The sequence below is a fragment of the Pantherophis guttatus genome, chromosome 1, assembly GCF_059756535.1.
Source record: "Pantherophis guttatus breed Tessera chromosome 1, ASM5975653v1, whole genome shotgun sequence".
In the NCBI taxonomy this organism is placed as follows: domain Eukaryota; kingdom Metazoa; phylum Chordata; class Lepidosauria; order Squamata; family Colubridae; genus Pantherophis; species Pantherophis guttatus.
Window position 1 is genome coordinate 109,754,258 of NC_142063.1, and position 12,854 is coordinate 109,767,111.

General features: G+C 38.3%; 1 protein-coding gene across 4 annotated transcripts; it reads left to right on the forward strand.

Annotated features, from left to right (window-relative positions):
* The first annotated feature begins 511 nt into the window (after positions 1-511).
* On the forward strand, positions 512-11,306 carry GAL (galanin and GMAP prepropeptide). 4 transcript variants are annotated; one of them, XM_034416745.3, is made up of 7 exons: positions 512-2,659; positions 3,373-3,453; positions 4,179-4,233; positions 7,334-7,399; positions 8,108-8,188; positions 9,271-9,348; positions 10,923-11,306. In XM_034416745.3, the coding sequence occupies exons 2-7, from the start codon at positions 3,373-3,375 to the stop codon at positions 10,982-10,984; spliced, it is 423 nt and encodes a 140-aa protein (XP_034272636.1). In that variant the 5' UTR covers positions 512-2,659; the 3' UTR covers positions 10,985-11,306. The 4 variants fall into 4 exon arrangements, with proteins under 4 accessions (XP_034272636.1, XP_034272635.1, XP_034272638.1 ...); XM_034416744.3 differs by lacking the exon at positions 512-2,659 and adding an exon at positions 2,730-2,818; XM_034416743.3 differs by lacking the exon at positions 512-2,659 and adding an exon at positions 2,762-3,103.
* The last annotated feature ends 1,548 nt before the right edge of the window (positions 11,307-12,854 follow it).

The window sequence follows — 12,854 nt, forward strand, 5'->3', positions numbered from 1 at the left end:
TATGGAAGACCAGGATGCTTCAATAGCAGCCTTCAGCTCTTCTGCATTGTTCATGTCTCTCATCTTTCTCTTGGCAATGCCCCATAGATTCTCTATGGGGTTCAGGTCAGGCGAGTTTACTGGCCAATCAAGCACAGTAATCCCATGGTCATTGAACCAGGTTTTGGTACTTTTGGCAGTGTGGGCAGGTGCCAAGTCCTGCTGGAAAATGAAGTCAGCATCTCCATAAAGCTCGTCTGTGGAAGGAAGCACAAAGTGCTCCAAAATCTCCTGGTAGACAGCTGCATTGACCCTGGACTTAATGAAGCACAGTGGACCAACACCAGCAGATGACATGGCTCCCCAAATCAACAGAGACTGTGGAAACTTCACCCTGGACGTCAAGCATCTTGCAGTGTGTGCCTCTCCATTCTTCCTCCAGACCCTGGGTCCTTGGTTTCCAAATGAGATGCAAAAGTTGCTCTCATCAGAAAAGATGACTTTGGACCATTGAGCAACAGACCAGTTTCTTTTTTCTTTAGCTCAGGTAAGACGCTTCTGATGTTGTTTGTTGTTCAGGAGCGGCTTGACAAGAGGAATACAACATTTGAAGCCCATGTCCAGGATCCGTCTGTTGTGGTGGCTCTTGATGCACTGACTCCAGCCTCAGTCCACTCCTTGTGAAAGTCCCCAACACTTTTGAATGGCCTTTTCCTGACAATCCTCTCCAGGCTGCTGCCATCTCTGCTGCTTGTGCACCTTTTTCTTCCACACTTTTCTCTTCCACATAACTTTCTATTAATGTGCTTTGATACAACACTTTGGGAACATCCAACTTCTTTTGCAATTACCTTTCCCTCCTTATGGAGGGTGTCAATGATGGTTTTCTGCACAACTGTCAGGTCAGCAGTCTTTCCCATGATTGTGATTCTTACTGAACCAGGCTGAGACCATTTAAAGGCTCAGGAACCCTTTGCAGGTGTTATGGCTTAATTAGCTGATTAGAGTGGGAGACTTTGAGCCTAGAATATGGAACCTTTTCACAATATTCTAATTTTCTGAGATTGTGAATTTGGGGTTTTCATGAGCTGTAAGCCATAATCATCAAAATTATGACAAATCAAGGCTTGAACTATCTCGCTTTGCATGTAATGAGTCTATCTCATATATTAGTTTCACCTTTTAAGTTGCATTACTGAAATAAATGAACTTTTTCACGATATTCTAATTTTTTGAGTTTCACCTGTATGTGTTGCATGTAGTGTCAATACGATAAGATTTTTAGAACTTTACAACTCCATCTGCCAGGGTAGAAGTTACATATACTGTTTGCCTACTATAGAACAATGCCCAATAAAACAATGCAAATGATGTTATCCCAGAAGAAAGTCATTCCAAATTCACTCACATTTTCAGTGCAATTTCAGCCAGGAATTCATTCCAGTGTGTTAAATGTTGTTGCTTGTGTACAAGTAGTCCTCAACTTAGGACAATTGAGCCCAAAATCTCTATTGCTAAGTGAGATAGTTGTTAGGTGATTTTTAATCCATTTTACAATCTTTCTTGCTACAATTAATGAGCGATTACAGTTGTTAAATTAGTACCAGAGTTATTAAGTGAATCTGGCTTCCCCATTGACTTTGCTTGTCGGGTCAACCATAAATATGAGTCAGTTGCAACGCATCTGAATTTTGATCACATGACCAAGGGAAAGCTTGGACCAAGGAATAGTTGTGAGAAAAAGGTCATAAGTCACTTTTTTCAGTGCCATTGTAACTTTGAACAGTCACTAAATGAACTGTTGTAAGATGAGGACTGCCTTTATTTAAAATGCCATCTGCATTTCAATCTACTGTATCTTCATTCTGAAGCTCTTGAAAATGCAGATCTCATAGCTTAACCTAGCTTTTCGATTTAAGCATTTCTTGGCTCTTCCATGCTTGCCTGATTAAAACTCATGATAAACCTTTTGAGCCATTCAGTCCGGTAGATTTTGGATTTTGAAACAGGAAAAGAAGTCCTTCATTGCAGTACTATTGCTCCAGAGAAAATGATTCTAGAAGCATGGCCTGCCCTACCATTAGGGAGACCAACATTAAGCGGGACTGTTGTAGAAGGGCAAGGAATCCTTCACTATTGAATGCATCGTTGTATTTTTACCATGGATAGGGCGGGAGTGCTTGAGGATTTTCTGCCTCAGAAGTCAAAATAACTTGGCTAATTGTGGGAGCTTAACTCAAATGGCTGGGCTCTTATTTGTTGTATCACTTTTACCTCCACAACAGCCTCTCTTGGGTGCACCAGCAAGGAAGTTATGGGGACAAAGCAAGCTTTATCTAAAGAACAGAAAACCGGTAGGCAGAAACCAGGTTGAATCAGAAAAAAGGAATTCCATAGGTAAAACTTGTTTCCTCGCTAGGACGGGGAGAGATGAGAAAAAGGCCAGGAAACCTGTAATTGGAAGACCTGTGAATCTGATGGCGTATAATAATAGCCATAATGGAAATACAAAGACCTCCTCCCCCCTCGAATTTCACTGTCGGCTCCCCGACAAGGCAGAGCTATTCCCTCCTTCGCGAACAGCAACAAAGAACTTCTGAAGTTGAATAGGAAGAAGCATCGAGGCGCGTCTGCAGCCGCGGCCTTCTCGTCGAGGGGACCAGCCCGAGCGTAATGAAAGGTAATTGGCCGAGCTGCGCGCCATCTGCAGGCTCCAAACGCCTCTAATTAAGTTGCCGTCTCTCTCTCTCTCTCTTTTTTTTTTTTTTGCCCTTCCTAATGCACTGCCTTGCCGCGGGGAAACGGCCATGGAGTGTGGGCGTCTCCTGATCCCCCCGAGGCGAGTGACGAGGCGCGCCAGTAATGATGTTGAACCGCAGCTCATAAATAGCTGAGGAGAAGCAGGCTTGATCTCCGCTGCGATCTCCTTGGCTGGCGCTACCCGTGGCGTCCATCCGCAGAGCTCATCTCTGGGCTGGCACCCGAGCCATGCAGTGACTGAGGAGATCCGGTAGAGAGATCGGCCCAAGGATCCCTTCCCCTTGGCCTCCTTTCTCCCAGCTGCGACGGGGCGAGTCCAGCAGGTTGCTTCAACAGGCAAGGGCACCCTTAGCTCCGGGGCAAGGTACTTTCCTTCAAGTTCCCCATCTTGTCCGCCCTCCCGCTTCTCTTCATCGTGTACTCTCACTTTAGGCTAGGAACACTCGCTAATTTCTAAGATCAGGAGTTCCTTTAAAACATCCATAAAACCTCAGGATTCTGGTGGACGGGCTATTTCCACGAAGGGTCTTCGTCTGTCTCTGGAAAGGGAGACCTTCTTTGGGTCCCGAGTTGGGGAGTGCGAATCGGGAAGGGCGGGAAAGAAATTATTTCGGTCTCTCTCTTTTTTTTTAGATGCAGCGGCATCCCGGGCTCCTGTTTGTCGGCTTGATCTTTTGTGCTGCTCTCTCAGAGACGTTTGGGCTGGTTTTATCCGTAAGTAACTTAAGCAAGCGAATGTAGTTCTCGGCTGCTCGCCCATCTTTCAGCGGACTACAAGAGACCCGTAACACGTGCTCCGACTCGACCTCCTGAGTCGCTTTACAAACACAGAGCGTCATTGCAAGCAGGAGTCGTGGCTGTCTCTTAAAATTACAAACACGGGGATGGCTGTCTCTTAAATGAGTGTGTGGCAGTGTCGGGAGAAAAATCACTGGCAAAGATTTGATAGGTCCAATTGGGCAGAAACAAGCAATTTGTTTAAAAAGACCAGAGGGGCTGAAATAAAAAGGAGGCAGATCTTTTGGCAAAATTCAGGAGCAGACCTAAGATTAAATCCTTGCTACTGAGATGCATATGTTAACTCTAACTCCTAAGCACTTTTATCCCAAGGAAAGTCATTAATTCCTTATAAAGTCTGTGGAGCTTACTTCTGAGTTCTCTGAAATCCTAAATAACTTTGAAACTAATTCTTATACACAGTTGATTTACTCTTATAATGTACAGCTTGTTTTAAAAAGAATCCTGTGTAAATTCTGGTAAATCTGTGTAACTACTATAACTTGTGATTAATTGCATTTCCCCCCAAATAAATAGATGTTATATTAATGAAAATGACATCCATTTAAGTGGGTAATTTTATTTTCCAGGTTGGTATTTTTGTTTTGAAAGAAATATTGGGTAATACGTACAAAATTAATCATGCATTTTCCTTCTGTAAGGCTAAAGAGAAAAGGGGATGGACTATGAATAGTGCTGGCTATCTGCTTGGCCCACGTGAGTTAAAATATTTAATATACATTTAAAACAATGTGGAAGAATGTTAATTTCTACATCTATTTGCATATGAATTGAAATGAAGAGAAATGAGAAATATATATGTTTTATATTAGTTTTCACTCCCTGCTCTTGATGGGAGAGGTTATGAAATTTTTCAGTTACAGTTTTCCCTGGCTTGGTTTAAACTATTTCCAACTGAGTACTTTGAAGGAACAAGTCCTCCATTACCTCACTTAAGAGCAAACCAATTTGATCTGAGCTCCATTTTCACTTCCAGACCATATCAATGCATTAATCTGAACACATTACCAGTGTTCCCTGGATATACTGATCAACTTTCTGGTTCCATTCCATTTCATAAATAGAAAGAATATAATTATTGAAAATGTTTTTCGTTATTTTCAAGCTCCTTCTTTCTGTTTGCCTTCTTTTCTGCAACTGTCTAGCAAGAGCCATATATTTTAGATTGCCTGCAAATATTTGAGACAGTGGTAGGGCCGTTGTATTCCAAGTAACAGGATAAGCAGTCAGGTAATACACAGGGCTACATTACAGGTTTGAAGGAAAGCAATACATAATACTTGGTAGGACTGAGGAAGGGATTTCAGTCAAATGATTTAAGTGACTATTATGGGCTGTCAGAAGATATTTATGTGGCTTTGCCCTTGGTTATTGCTAAGTACATGACAAATACTTTTGTCAGCCATGACTGGGCCAATTTACATTTTGGTAGAACAGTAAGCAAAAATTATACACTTACACTTACAAAGCCTTTCTCATAGGTGTCAACATCATATGCTTATCTATATATTCTTAAAAATTCAAATGACATCCTGTTATAGAAGTAAACAGCTATGTGCATAGATGAATGTTTATACATCTGTTCCCATAAACTGATCATCAAAATTAGTGGTAACCATTCAAAACCTTTGGAGGGCACCATATTGGGACAGAGTTTAAACAGCTGTTGCAGTTTTTGGCAAGTTTCAACATAATTAGGTCTGCATGATTTTAAGAAAAACACAATAATTTTTAAATTTATTTAGAAATTTTATATTGCAGCCTATTTACGCATGGTGACTCAATGCATCTTACACGAATATAAAAACAGCATATATAAAAAATAAAGCTAATAGAAGAAAATAAATTAAGAAAATAATATAATGGCCCTCCACCCCCAGCCCTGGCAACAAAACACCACACAAGCGATTTAATTACCACCCCCTTCAGTTCAAACCATTTCACTGAAATTGAGAAAATCTTTTCAACTTATCAGCCCTGTAAAAACATAGGCTTTTTTCAGCCTAAAAAAAAAGATGGTGTGGAAATTCTCCCAAAGAGTTTACAGCAGTGTTGAAGAAAAGTGATTTTTCCATTCAGTGCTGCAGCTGAGAGGATGGCTGTTTGCTAGAAAAGCTATGAAGTTCCACATTAACAGGAACTTGGATAAGATTTCCCTAACACACACACACCAAAAAAATGTTTTGACAAAAATGGTACAATACATAGAAGCTACTTATTATTAATTCACGTGAAATCAGGCTATATAACATCAGCCTGTCCACTTTCTCTCCAGTTTTGTGTGATCAGGTGGAAGGATTTATTTGTTTTCCCAATAAATTTCCCTAACTTCCCAATAATCATATATTTGTTTTAGAAAATTAATCCGATATGGATTGAAAAATAAAGGGAAGGGGGAATATTCCCTTTAGTCCAAGAACCTGCCATTTTAATAGGTGCAAAAACAAAAGAAACCCTGTTCTTGAGAGGCAATTCCAAGTGGGGGACAGAATAATTGAACAGGATATCTCAGCAATTTTGTTTTTATTATTTTTTAAAACAACCTCTGTTGTTTATGATACCAATAAATAAACACAATACATTTTTAAAATGGTACTTATAGGTTAGAGAAGTGGGCTGAACATTACAGTTTGAAATTGAATGGAGATAAATGTAAGGTTCTTCACTTAAGAAAAAATAAAATAAAATGCAAGGCAAAGAATGACCAATAGACAGTATCAATCTACTTTGGTTACAATATGCATGAAAAAAAATCTTGTCACGTAATTGATCACGCTGAATATGAGTCAGCACTGTTCATTGTGGCTAAAAAGGCAACTGTGATTTTAGGTGACATCAATCAAAGTATAGTCTCCAAATCACAGGAACTAATGAACCTGCATTAGTTACCTTCCCAGTGTAACGAATGTGTCCTGAGAAGTGCAGGAAACAACAAGGAGGAGGTTTGGAGACTGGAAATAAAGTTGTATGAGAAGAGATTGAGAAAATTGGGTGTGATTATCCTTGACAAGGAATAAGGGATAATGGCAACATGATAACACAGCATTTTTAAAATATCTGGCAAGACATCACATAACAGTCATTTTTTCTGTTATCATTTAAATGGCAGGAGACATAATAATTGTGAAAGGTTTCACAATTTCACAACCAGATTCTGGTTGAACCCTAGTTTAACCCAGCAGTTTGACAGTAAAATCACTTATCAGGGAAAATTATGAATGTCTGGCATTGAATATGTTCAAGAAGAAGCTGGATAGCCTTCTGTTGGAGGCTCTTTTAGTTAATTCCTATACTGAGTAGGGTTTGGATGTAACAGTCCAATTAGCCCTTTTGAATTCTATGATTCTGTCTCAATATGTATCCTTTGCTAGTCAGCAGCTGGATCAATTGAAGCTAATTCAGGGTGCGGTACACAAATATATGTAATACATTAATTAAAATTATTTCAGGAGAGCAAACACCTTACAGATGTACTTTGCTACTTGATGTGTACATTAGACACACTGAGATTATTCAATGTTTTGATTACATTATCATGAATGGACACTACTTTAAAACCATATAATGGTATATGGGCACCAATTACTTACAAAAAGAAAGGCAGGATTAATACATTCTCTAAGAGAACAGAAGTCAAATATTTTTTTCTTGGAATATTTTATTCTGTTTATGTTGGGTTCGAATGAATGGTGGCAAAATGGATGAAAGATGGCCAAATCTCCATGCCTTACAAAGGAAATCTACTTTTCAAGTTCAATTTTCTCTAAGGATGGGTAATAGCCATCATCTGTTTCAGGTCGTATTGAACAGCTCCTCAAGGAAATGCCCAGTGCAAGGGGGAGAGAAGAGCCACCTGGGGAATGTAAGATGGCTTTTGGAGGTTATTTGTGTAAACTAACTGCAGTTTACTGTTAAAATAAATCTAATATGTTTCTTAAAATCAAAGGAAGCAATCACTGTGCTACATGTTCTCAAGTAAACAGACTGAACCCAAGGCAGCACATTATGTGCACTCAAATATGTCCACCTTTGTCAACCAGAGCAAACAAATGGCTATAAAGTGGCTATTGTACCAGAGATTATTTTCTTTAATTTAGTGGCAATGGCTTAATCCCATATTTGGCTGAATCAAAACATTTGCATTATGCCAGAGATGAGCAAGTTGTGACTTTCCAGATGCCATTGAACTTCCATTCTTAGCTGCTCAAGCCAAAAATGGTGAAGAATGAGAAATGTTAGCTGTGCAGTCCAACAGCACTTGGAAGGCAACTCCTTGCTTGTCTTTTCATTATATCAACGGCTGCATGATTACACCCAAAATGTGACATTGTGCTGAATTTTGCTGGTGTTGTATGCCAATGTTGCAAGAGGCCTTTGCTATTACAAATAGCAAAGATATTTTGCTTTACAGTTAGTGAAATGTTTTCCCCCCACTCATTCAATGTGCATCATTCCATCAAAAATATATGTTACATTTTTGTTCAGAATCGTTTTACCTAGTGGGGAGATCTCTCACACTGGTGAATGTTAGAGTAATAAAACCTGATCTCACCTCTTGTTTTATTTACAGATGCAATAGAAAGAATTTTTAGTGTCAAGCATGGTTTAGCTGGTAAACGTGACATAAACCTCGAAGAAAATGTAAAAGCAGGTAACTTTTCTTCTTCTACTACCTTTCTGCTATGTACTTCCAAGCATGTCTTAAAAACTGCTCCTGATTCCTTCTTTCCTAAATCATGATGCACAAATTTTCTGCTTGAAGATCTGCCCTTTTATGTGGGTGTTGTTTTAATGAAACATGATGAAGTCTATTTAAATGGATAATTTTATTTTTCCATGGTGATATTTCTGTTTTAAAAGCAATATTGGGTAATATCTGCAAAATTAATCATACATTTTCCTTAGGTTTAAGCTGGGCAGCTATATCCCTGACAGTAGTAGTTAGGAGTAGAATGAAATCCAAGTTAGATTTTCATTGTATTTAATTAAAATTAAAATTAAATAGATAATATGATTGTTGTCATTGTGAGACTTGACTAACTTGCCTAGTGAGTCTCTCATGGTTCCTTTCTCCCTCCTCTGATCACCTTGAATGCCCTCCAAATCTGCATGAAAAAAAACCCTGGAGTGTGGATAGGAAATCTACTCTCTATTGCCTATACCAGTGTTTCTCAACCATGGCAACTTTAAGATGTGTGAACTTCAACTCCCACATCTTAAAAGTTGCCAGAGTTGAGAAATCTTAGTCTATGCAATGCATTTTTCAGGCAGCAAAAATCTGTATATATAACCAATAAAATGTACCCTGTTTCCCCCAAAATAAGACATCCCCTGATAATAAGCCCAATCGGGCTTTTGAGCGCATGGCAATAAGGCCAGGCACTTATTTCAGAGTTCAAAAAAATATAAGACAGGGTCTTATTTTCGGGAAAACACTGTAGAAACATAAAATAAAAATAATTCCACCCACAGAACAGTTTACATTTTAAAATAACATGTAGATAAAAGTGTTAAAGCTAACCAAAACTTTTCATTAATGATTATAAATTCCTGAGGACACCCCCCTCCCCAGTTTTCTTATAGTTCATCAACTTTTAATTCCAAGAAGCAACCCCTACATTTGCTTCAAGATTAAAACTTTGTTCATACAGATTTATCCTAAATTAACCCTTTTATCTAGCCTTCTCACCTTCATTCTCTCTTGTAATCAGTAATACTTGATTTTTCCCCCAGATACTTCCACAAGACTGCTGACATATAACAATATTATGCGTACAATAATTGAATTCTTGGCCTATCTACATCTTAAAGGTTAGTAGTTTCTCCCATACAAAGTGAATAGTTATGCTACTTTAATATAGGGACATACAAAATTGCATGTACAAGTTACTATTGCTCAGAACTCAAGTTATCTAGTCATGAGGGGCCCTAAGAAGAAAATAACAGCTTAGTATCCATATAGTGATATATACCAACTTCCCATTCCAGCTAATAGTCAGTACACTATTATTTGAGAAGCCATTGTAATGCTTCACTAGTCAATAGGAAAGCCAGTCCAGGATTATACAGGATCTACAAATGAAAATGAATGAAATTATTAGCTCTTAGCTTATGTTGTATAGGGTCACATTAATTTTCAAGAATGGACTTTCCAATTCAGAAAATCTAATCTGGTGGCCCCTGGGATTTGGATTGTCTTTCCTCAGTTTAGGTTGGTGCCCCAATCCAATGCTAAGACCAGATGTTGGTCTTCCTTAGCTGGAAAAAATCTAATCTTGATTAGCTGTTGTCTACAAAGCTCTCAATTGTTCAGAATTAGGCATGGGTAAGATTGACTGGGATGGGATGTGGGATGAATGTTTTTGAATATGAGTCTCTGACCCCTGAATCTGATGCTCCCAAGAATGATGAGGTTGGCTTCCTTGCTATTTCCTTTTAGCATCTACCTAATTCTTTTTCTGAAATAATTATCTCTCTTTTTAAACTTTGGTGTGCTGTTCTTCCTCTGCCCTTATGCTCCATGTTTTGTTCTGTATTCTACTAGATTTCAGATATGGCAAGTAGGACTTCTTTTGAGGGTCCAAATAGAAAGAATCAATCATCAAAAATCAATTGATAATTAAAATTGTCAGTATTAATATTGATAGTTTACTAATAGCAAAAAAGATTGATTATAAAATGGTGTTGGCATTTCAGCTCTGACATAAGTAAGCATCTCTTCTGTTTTAATATGTTTTTGAGATATTTGGGTATAAAAGTGAGAGAGAAATGCAGTATCAAATGGAGAGAAAAGTATATGGAATTGCGGGTTTTCAATGACAAATGATTCGGTGATAAATAACCTTCCAGGGGCATTATGTTGAAATATTTGGGGTGGGTGTATCTATGAATCCCAAAGCTACTTTCATTTGCTTAAGCCATGTAATCTTTTTTCCTACCGTTTTTCTAAGCTGGAAAATTATTTGTAAGAAGAAAAAATAATAACAGGAAGATGAAAGGCTAAGGCTGTAATTTCAAGTGTGATAAAAGCACTGTTATCAATAAAGCAATGATCTCTGAGTCAAAGCCAGCCAATTTTGCTCACGGTATTTTCCAGTAGGGCCCGTAGGTTACTTTCGATGGATCAAAGGCTCTTTGCTGGCTTCAGGTGAATATTGGTGAAATTACAACTGAAGAAGTAAAGATGCAATATGTGCTTCCCTACTGCAACAATCTATTTCTCAAGATCAAATTAATAGCATTAGGGATGTCTTAATTTTTCTGAGAACAAAACTGTGCAAAAGTCTTGTCAACGTTATCTGTAAAAATACAACCACTGTTACTGAGTGCTCTTTCCCTGTCTTGTAATGCAGACATGTTTTTTACTTTTTCATTTCTTGATGCAGAAGCCGGGGCTCTTGACAACATAGTTACAACAGTTTCTTCAGAAGAAAGAGATCAGTCCTGAAAGAGACAGCATTTATACTCTGAATTGCTCTCATCTGAACCCTGAACAAAATAAGATGTTATTTATTGTTTACAATGACCTTACACTTTGGCTGATTGTCAAGTTCTTTTCTCCTCAGTGATGTTATAAGATTTATCCTTAATAAAAACAATTGCTTTGGATAAATGAAAATAATAAAAAAAATAGCAGCTACTTCTTGGGCTACTTTTCCTAGGGAAATGGGGCTTCTGTTCTTCTTTTAAATCTCTCATTTCAGAGGAAGTGGAGAAATCTCATTTTACTTTAAACCAAAAAAGGCACACAATAAACAATTTAATTTGGTCTTTGACTGTGAATTCATTTAAAAATGAACAGATATCTATTTCAAATAATAGAAATCTTCCCTGGGTCTCTTTCCAAGAATTAATAGCAACTCAACTGAAACAATATCAAATTATAAAGTCATCCTTCATAGCACAGAACGTTTCCTATGTGTACAAACTCTGTTAAATCTCTTCATATGCAATTTATATCAAGTGAGAGGCGGTGCTGAATCCATCCATTAGCAAAGTGCATCCATTCTTTAAAAAAAAACATAATGTACCACTGCAGTGAGAGATTGCTTGTTCTTTTACAGAGACCATACAAAACAGCTGTCAGAATGTTAAAGATATATTGCATTATCCTCCATTATATGATGACTTGAATGATGAACTGGGGAGAGAACTGTAAATTTGTAGAGCAAACAACAACGATCCAACTGATACACCATTTTCTTTAGAAAACCCGTCAGGAGGGAAGAAGTGAAGAGCTGGTTTTGAACGTACAGCTTTTGAAACGCAAAAACAAGTAGTAAAAGGATGAATTATCTCTTTGAAGAGTCTTTATTTGACTCTTCAAAAGATAAAAAAGCCTCCCAACCTGAAAAGGGCTACAGATAGTCCTTGAGATATGACAGGTCACTTAAACTTCCAAGTTTCAACAGGCAGCCCCAAATTACATTTGACCCTGTTTCAAAGTTAATGACAGCTGCAATGCCCCTGCAGTCATTGCTCTTATGCTCCCCGCCTGTCTCCATCCTACTCCACCAGGACCTGCAGTGCTTGGACCTCCTCCATATGTCCCTCACCTATCACACCTTTTGAAGCTTTCCAGACCTCTTATTGGGGAATGAGGACAGGCCATGTGTCTCAGGGCTGCACAAAGGCGACCCAAATGTGGCCGCCATTTTCTCCCACCTGCTTGTGTGCTGGGGCAAAATGGCAGTTGCCAGACAAACCGCTTCATTTTGCTGCCTTAACAGAGTCTTCACAGTGCTGCAGAAATGTGCAGAAGAGTTTGGTTAATGAAATGCATTGGATTTCTAGATGCTCCTATAGTCCCTTTATTTCCTAGCTTTCTCAGGCTTAAAAAAATTGAATGGATATAAGCATTTTCTCCTCATAACATTCCCTGAGGAATTAGGCTAATACAAATATGGAAATTGGAAGATTTAACTAATTTGTGTTTAGATATTTGTAGAGCAGTATTGGGACATCTCATGACTCTGCCCTGTATTGGGATATTCAAATTAAAAAAAAGTTAATAAAACTGAAAATGTGAAAGTGCTACTTACATGCAGTTATAAATATTGTGTTTATTATATCTCAGCTTTTGGTCACCAGCCTGGATGAACAGAATAAAAGATGGGTTGAACACTTCCATGAAACTCCTAACCAGCAAAACCCATTCACTATGTACAACTTTAATGCACAGTGTGTCCAACAAGAGCTTCAGATGAATACTGGCTAAATTACAATTGAAGAAGTAAAGATGGCAATTATAAGCTTTAAAAACAACAAGGCAGCTGGTTTAGATGAGATCCTAAAATATGGAGGCCAGACTGTGGTGA

Coding starts and splice junctions, on each gene's coding strand:
- GAL (XM_034416745.3), top strand. CDS start 3,373: ATGCAGCGGCATCCCGGGCTCCTGTTTGTCGGCTTGATCTTTTGTGCT. Junction 8,189..9,270: donor CGAAGAAAATGTAAAAGCAG/GTAACTTTTCTT, acceptor TTTTTCCCCCAG/ATACTTCCACAAGACTGCTG. Junction 9,349..10,922: donor GGCCTATCTACATCTTAAAG/GTTAGTAGTTTC, acceptor TTCTTGATGCAG/AAGCCGGGGCTCTTGACAAC.